We start from the raw sequence: 7,985 nt of genomic DNA, 5'->3' as shown, positions 1-7,985 counted from the left end.
ATGGTACCTTCCTTTATCAAAAGTGTTAAAAACAACCAACCACATCTTCCACACTACGATGTTATCGATGTTGTAACGACAACATAAAATTAATATTCACTACTCACCAGCTCTCACCGTCACTACTTCTTCCACCACAAACCAGGGGCGGAGCCAGGATTTTGAGGAAAGGAAGGAAAAACTCTTGGCAAGTTGGATACATGTGAAAAATGGACTTTGTATCCCATTTTATGATAAAAGAACAAAAATAAATATAATTGTGCTTGGCACCGCCCTTAACCACCACTAATCTTTCGGCCTCCACCTCTTCTACTACTCATTGTCGCCAAAAATGTCTATTGATATTATTTATCAAAATTACTTATTAATAGAAATAAATATTATAATTAATTAAGAAAACATTTCTAATTAAAAAATGATTAGTCATTTATTATGAGCAATTAGTGAAACACTAATTAATAAAAGACTTTATAATGAATAGATTATTTATTATGTGCAATTAGTGAAACACTAATTAATAAAACAATTATGATATTTAAGTTGAACAAACCACCACCATTGATTTATTTTTTTTATTAATTCCAACCAAGATGGAACACTGGTAAGAGGCCATTCTTATGACACAATAGATCATGAGTTCGAACCTTCCCGTTATAATTTTCGAAAATCCACATCTAGACTTGAGTATTCATTTTTCATTCAAAATATTGGAATTAATGCCACGCGTGCGAGTTGTAGGGCGGTCAGGAGAACCACATCCCTTGATTTATCTTTATCTGGACAAATCCCGACCATCACTGATACGGACTAAGTTAGCCTAACTTTGTTTTGTACTAATGAAATGATTTATCTACCAAGGAATATATCCTGAAAATCACACGGATAAAAAAAGAGAGACCCACTTTCCATTCTTACAATTTCGATGCTACGCTAGTCATTAAATGACTACCACACAATTAATTCTCGGGACAAATCTTAGTTAAAAATTCGGTGGGTCTACACACTGTATTGTATATGGTTAAGTAACTACATAATTACGCCCAATATCTTCAAAATTGGAAACCACTTGTTCGCCACGCATTCATGATAGATACATACCATAAAATTGGTCAATTAATCCAATAACGATAATTTCTGGGTGAAAAAGACATATGAAATTTGACATTGTTTAAATAGACGAGAATGTAAAGATAGTCTTGGTGCAAACAATTTCATCATTATCCATTTTCAAAAAAAATTTGTAATTTTATCCTCCTATTTTTTAAGTTTATGCTGGAATATTTTTCGGTGTCAGTTTCACCCATACTAATTTTTACCCGTCCATTAGAACCATATTTTAAAAATATTTGAACAATTGACACAATTTCTCTAATTATAGAGGTTATATGGGATCCGTGAAGCAAATATAAGGTTCAAAATCTTAATGATGTAATGGCCATAATTAAAAAACAAAAATTCTTTTCTTGTGTGTCTTCTCCAGGACCCCACCGTGCAAGCGGTCCTTTAGTTTATTTTAGGGAATTTTGATAAAATGACACAATTTTGAATTAGGATAAAAAAAATGTCCCCGTTTTTTTCCACTTTTCTAAATTGTTCCGTTTTTTTTCAAATAACGCTTTCCATCCCGTTAAATACAAGATGACAGTTATCTCACCTGTTAAAAAGTCATATTTATCCCTAAACTATGTCGTGAATTATGAACGCTAACCATGAACCCTAAACTCCTAACTATATCGTGAACCATAGTTAAATTGCCGACTCTTATTTCCTTAAGGTGAGTGACGGTCCCAACACGTGCGATTTGCTTGTGAAGTAGAAGATAAATGTGACAAGTAAATGACAAATAAGTAAAAAATTAGATGGAAAACTAAATCAGATGGAAAAGTTAACACTAGGGGCAGTTTTGAAAAGTTAACACTGGGGGCAGTTTTGGAAAGTTGAAAAAAAACGGGAATAATTTATTAAACCGAAATTGAGAGTGGGTAGTTTATCAAGATTCCCCTACAACTGGTTTTCTGTTTACAGGTGGGAGTCTTTCAGGTTTCACTAGTCGCTTGCACATTCTGTGTTGTCTGTAGTCAAAGAAGACAGAAACAAGGTACGACATTTTTCTAAATCTGTCTTAATAGTTCATTTTTTTCTTCCATTTTCAGGTAAATGCTGAGTGCAATTTGATCGGAATCTTGTCATTTTGGTTAGATCATCTTGACATTTATGTTTATAGTTACTTCATTGTATTTATCTAGATCTATATTGAAATTTAAGGAAATTGTCAAAATTCTGCTTGATTTTAGTTTGTTTCTTTTGAGTCAAAAATTCCTTTAGTAGTAGATGATTATAAACATTCAGAAACCTGCTTGATTTTAGTTTGTTCCTGATCTGATGATCCATAGTTTCTTTGACTTGTTTAGTTAGGAAGGCTTGGTCCTTGAGAGCTTGATCATTGGTAGTATTACTGAAAATTAATCTGTTTAACTGATTATCATGTGATTCCTGAGAATGATTTTGGAAATTTTCTTAATTCTTGAATTGACACTCACATGATTTTGTTTATTTAAGTTTTTTATAGTGTCAATTCAGATCTGTATCTTAGTTCTGAGTGTCCAGATTTAGTGTGCAGTTAAAGATATGGCATCATCTGACAATCCGGAAGCTGTTGATAGAGGTTTATTTAGCGGAAAGGGAGAGAAAAAGGAGGAAGAGAAAGGGAGATTCCTGGAAAAGGTTAAGGATTTCATTCATGATATTGGAGAGAAGATTGAGGAAACAGTTGGATTTGGGAAACCAACGGCAGATGTCACCGCAATTCATGTCCCTAAAATTAATCTCGAAATGGCAGATATTGTTGTCAATGTGTTGGTAACGAACCCAAACCCAATTCCAATTCCTCTGATAGATATCAATTATTTAGTAGAAAGTGATGGAAGGAAACTTGTTTCTGGCTTGATCCCTGATGCTGGAACAATCCATGCTCATGGTTCGGAAACCGTAAAAATACCGCTTAGGCTGATCTATGATGATATTAGAGCTACTTATGCTGAAATCAAGTCAGGAAGCATAATTCCTTACAGGATCAAGGTTGATCTGATAGTAGATGTGCCCGTATTTGGTAGGCTAACTCTACCAATTGAGAAGACAGGAGAGATTCCAATTCCTCTCAAGCCTGATGTTGATCTTGATAAGATTAAATTTGAAAGGTTTTCTTTTGAAGAAACTGTTGCAATTCTTCACCTGAAGTTGGAGAACATGAATGACTTTGACCTTGGACTTAAAGACCTGGATTGTGAAGTTTGGCTCTCAGACGTGTGCATAGGAGGTGCAGACCTCAACGAATCAACTGAAATAGCTAAAAACGGAATCAGTTATGTCGATGTCCCCATTACATTCAGGCCAAAGGACTTCGGTTCGGCACTTTGGGATATGATTAGGGGAAAGGGTACCAGTTATACTCTGAAAGGGAACATTCATGTGGACACACCCTTTGGTGCAATGAAGTTACCTCTCGTCAAGGAAGGTGGTACGACCCGCCTCAAGAAAAACAAAGACGGGGAGGAAGAGGACAACAACGAGGTATAATTCTTATCTCTTACTAATTTATTTAACTTGTCAATCAAAGAAACCTCAAACTGATGATGTCCTTTCTTTAGTTCTGCTCATATATTTGTCAAATGTAATTCCTTGGTGTGACTGTATGGTTCTAGTTCTTGGATGTATCCATAGGGGGAAAAGGAAAGGAGAAATTTATATTCTCCCTGACATTTTCAATATGACACAATTTGCCTCCAGGAATGGGCAATCTGAACCTCAATGGAAAACCAGTGTGCAGCTGGATATCATAATAAATTGTGCAAACTTTTACTTCAGATGGAAAGTTAGCAGTAAGTTCGTAACTATTCATTAATAAGAACGAAGAATGATGCAGTTTTATCACTATCGAGCAGATTGACTTGGGTCTTAGGGAGGTGGCTAGGTCAGTAGCGCTAGGCACGAAGTCCATGACTCACCATTTCTGTTATCTACCGCATTTTTTAGTACTTAAACATCTCCGTAAGAGCATTTTTCATAATAACTTGAGGCGTTGAGCACTTTGGGCCTCTTGATTAGTTGTTCATTTTCTTATCATATTATATGTCCTTGCCAGTTTCTGTGTCCTTCGTATTTTGTCAAGTTCTTCTTTGTACTACAGGATATAGCTCCTTACCACTACTCGCCTTTTCCCCTTCTCCTTAATTTCTCGAATTTTCATGTTCGGCTTGTATTTGAATACCCTTTTGCTTCGTTTTTTGTGCAGGAATAGGAGAAAAGGAGCATGCCAGAAACACATCTATATGTGACTGTTTGTTGTAACATATATCATGAGATGCATGCATTGCAACCAGAAGTGTTGTCGTTTTAGTTTTAGTTTGGGTAGACTAGTTATTATAACATATATCATGGATTATTATTGTGGTTATTTCATTTGATCCCCTTCTTGCTTTTCTGGTGTTTGAAAAGATTCCTGAAACTGTTTTTTGGATGGTGATGCTGTTGTCTTGAGCTAAACGTAACAAAATAATAAGCCCCGTCATCTGGTCTTGTACGCATCAGATAAGCGAATGACCAGGGCCGAATTGGCGCTGAGCTTTCTCACAGAGTAATTGGTTGAGGTTGTTATTTGTGGTACCCTACATTTGTACCAGGGTCTTGTGTTATTATTATTATGTGGAAATTTCTAAGGAACCGAGTTTAAATTCTCTCTTTCATAAACCCATCAATAAGATGGTATATATCTATATCCCAAAATGTTAGATTTACGGTTAAGATTGTTAGTTTTAAATTCGATTTAAATTTTTTAATTTACAACAAGACTAAATTAATCTTTATCCATAATACTAACAAATTTATTACTAATTATTATTTTGAGTCTTCATGATGAATTGATTAATGCGTTATTTATGGGCGGCAAAAGAAAAACGTTTCATTCTTCACGGTCAGTTAATTGATTTCCATTATTGAAGGCATAGTTGTTATCGTGATTTTAGTTGTTAAAAACTACATCACGCTTAGTTTGTTATCCTGATGTAAGTTAAATCTCCTTCACTTGTATTCACGTCGAGTACCCATGGTATATTACTGTAAACACCAAAATTCAAGGTTTTCAAAAATTTATTTTATTTGTTAGACCAACTAGTTAGCTATGCAATAAGATTTTAGGTCTTTAATTTGCTGCATGATTTTTTTTAGGGTTACATTGAATCGGTGATAATTATGAAAATCATGAATCAGGTAGAGTGATAAATGGAGTTTTTCCATTGGATTTGTTACCGATTACTATCTCATAGGTGAAAACTAGAGTTTTCATCACTGGAAATTTTGTCAATTTTGGTGATAATTGGAGTTACTGGAATTCTCACCAGCTTCGTATCGTGAACATTGGAATTATCTGAGGTGTTTTTCATATTGTGATAATTGGAATTATTTCAGGTGTGATAATTAGAGATAATTGAAATTATTTTAGGTGTGATAATTGGAATTATTTTAGAGGTGATAATAATAATAATAATTATTTTTTTTGTAAGGTAGGTTTTAGAAAAAGGAAATATTATATTTTTAATTTGTAAAATTTATTTTGATAATAAAATTAAAATAGGAAAGTAGAATTTATAGGGAGGTATTTTCTGGATTTTCATTTATCATATTAGACAGGATAAACACTTTTTTATTAATTAGTTTGTTAACCTAATCTAGGAAAGAAACGTTAGTTTAGGGATTGTTTTTAATTTGGTATTTTCAAAATGTAATTATTACTTATTTCAATACAATATTTTCTCCTAATTTAGATAAAGGTTATGTATGTAATACTAGTAATACTAAAACTAATTATGGGCTATATATATTGACCATCTTAATGGTGGGTTGTTCATACACAGGAAAAGTTAAATGGGCTAGAAATAATTTTCCCCTTATTATTATTTTATTTTTTTATAAATAAGATATTTCATTAGAAACTAAGACTGAAAGTGAGTGGTACAAGAGAAGTAGAGCCATTTAATCTTGGATTTTGAGAGCTCCCAATATTAGATTTATCTACTAGAAGTTGATTTAAGATACATGCAGGAGGATAAGTACTCCATTCCACAGTTGAGTTCAAAGACCTAACAAACTTTATCCGCAACTTGATTTCCTAGTCCAGGAATAAAAAGAAATCCCAAAAAGTTGGTGCACTGATTAGCTATTCTATGTGCTTCATTGAGACAGGCTTTGACACGCCAAGAGATGTCTGAGTTTCCCCCTGAATGTAGTTGAAAATAGTAGGAAATACCATATGGTCCTAGAAATAATATATTAGAGAGAGTCTAGTCCAATTGACCTAGTCAATTGTCCGTTTGGTCTATTTTGGAAATATAAATTATAATTTGGTCCTAGAAATTATATTTTGGTCCTAGTACGACGTCATGGATGATGTAATTTTCATCATGTAGTGGCACAAATATCCTTTTGGGACCATGACGTCATCCTAAGATATATATGGTCAATTATCAAGAGAGAAGATATTATTTTCAGATTTACTTTCTCTCACCTCCAAATTCTCAGATCTACTTTCTCTCTCCTCTTTTTTCTTTGCTTTGCAACTATTTTTCTGCTACTGTAAAGAAGATGAAGAAAGAAATAAACAGTTGTTGTTGATAAATGATACTCGTGATGATGTTTTGAAGATGAACTCGTGATTGTTGTTATTGAAGACGTGAAGATGATAAAAGAAGATGATGAGCGACGGAGTTTTTAGGGTTTGTTTGGTGTTGTTGCTGTTGAAGATGACGAAGATGATGAAGATGATGCTTGTGTTGAAGATGAAGATGATGAAGATGAAAACGACGATGGTGATGTTTGTTGTGAAGGATGAACTAATATCAGATTTGAAAAGAATGAACTCGTGTTGAAGATCTTGTTTTTTAGATCTTTGTCTGGTTATTGCTGCTGTTGAAGAACGATGAAGATGATGAAGAAGATGAAGATTTGTGTGTTATTTCGTCGTTTTTTTAGGTTTTTATATGGAGTTCATTTCTGGAATGAACTCTGTTTTTCTTAGGTTTTTATATGGAGTTCATTTCTGGAATGAACTCTGTTTTTTTTAGGTTTTTATATGGAGTTCATTTCTGGAATGAACTCTGTTTTTTTAGGTTTTTATATGGAGTTCATTTCTGGAATGAACTCTGTTTTTTTTAGGTTTTTATATGGAGTTCATTTCTGGAATGAACTCTGTATTTTTTTTTATGTTTTTATATGCAGTTCATTTCTGGAATGAATTCTATTTTTTTAGGTTTTTATATGGAGTTCATTTCTGGAATGAACTCTGTTTTTTAGGTGATTTCTGAAAAAATAAGTAGAAATTAACAGGAGTTCATTTTGAAAAATGAGCTGCTACAAAAAAAAAAGTAGAAATTAACACGGAAGGTTACTTTTGTCCATTTAATATATTTAAATAATTACGTACCAAACAGTAAAGGCGTTTTCCCAAAGGACCAAACTGACATGGGTCCACCTAAAAAGGACCAAACGATATTTTTCCCTTGAAAATACCTTTACAGTCCCCTTCAATACTGAAATTTTGGATTTGTTTTTCTTTAGCCAAAATGCCGCATGCATAACTCCTATAGCCTCTGCTCTTGTGGGTCCGAGGCTGTTGAAAGTCCTGCACGGTTTCTTGCATCATTCTTTAAGATTAGAGCACAGGTAAATGGCAATAATTCTGAAATCCAAGTTGCATCTACATTAATCGTTAGAGTATCTTTTTTTGGAGCCTTCCATATGAATTTCTCTAAGAGTAGCTTATTTGGGGTCGTGGTCGAAGAGGGAGTTGAAGATTATGCTAACATGTTAGGTTTCAAGCATGCTAGTTTTCCTAGTATCTATCTTGGTCTTCCCTGGGGAGACAAGCTAGGAGGCTCTCAACAATGAGAAAAAATGCTTGAAACTTGTGCAAAAGGAGTTTCTTCTAGGAGCGG

General features: G+C 33.8%; 1 protein-coding gene across 3 annotated transcripts; it reads left to right on the top strand.

Moving 5' to 3' along the window:
* The first annotated feature begins 2,000 nt into the window (after positions 1–2,000).
* Positions 2,001–4,772, top strand: LOC113322638. Of its 3 annotated transcripts, none has more exons than XM_026570766.1 (3): positions 2,001–2,098; positions 2,614–3,570; positions 4,292–4,772. In XM_026570766.1, the coding sequence occupies exons 2-3, from the start codon at positions 2,629–2,631 to the stop codon at positions 4,295–4,297; spliced, it is 948 nt and encodes a 315-aa protein (XP_026426551.1). In that variant the 5' UTR covers positions 2,001–2,098; positions 2,614–2,628; the 3' UTR covers positions 4,298–4,772. The 3 variants fall into 3 exon arrangements, with proteins under 3 accessions (XP_026426551.1, XP_026426550.1, XP_026426552.1); XM_026570765.1 differs by having other exon boundaries at positions 2,007–2,098; positions 2,621–3,570; XM_026570767.1 differs by lacking the exon at positions 2,001–2,098 and adding an exon at positions 2,171–2,194 and having other exon boundaries at positions 2,621–3,570.
* Positions 4,773–7,985: the final 3,213 nt, after the last annotated feature.

The sequence above is a fragment of the Papaver somniferum genome, chromosome 11, assembly GCF_003573695.1.
Source record: "Papaver somniferum cultivar HN1 chromosome 11, ASM357369v1, whole genome shotgun sequence".
Taxonomy (NCBI): domain Eukaryota; kingdom Viridiplantae; phylum Streptophyta; class Magnoliopsida; order Ranunculales; family Papaveraceae; genus Papaver; species Papaver somniferum.
The sequence above is the reverse complement of the archived record's forward strand: the minus strand, read 5'-3'. Positions and strand labels throughout refer to the sequence as shown.

Excerpts from the sequence above, each read along its gene's own strand:
- LOC113322638 (XM_026570766.1), top strand. The coding sequence starts at position 2,629 with ATGGCATCATCTGACAATCCGGAAGCTGTTGATAGAGGTTTATTTAGC.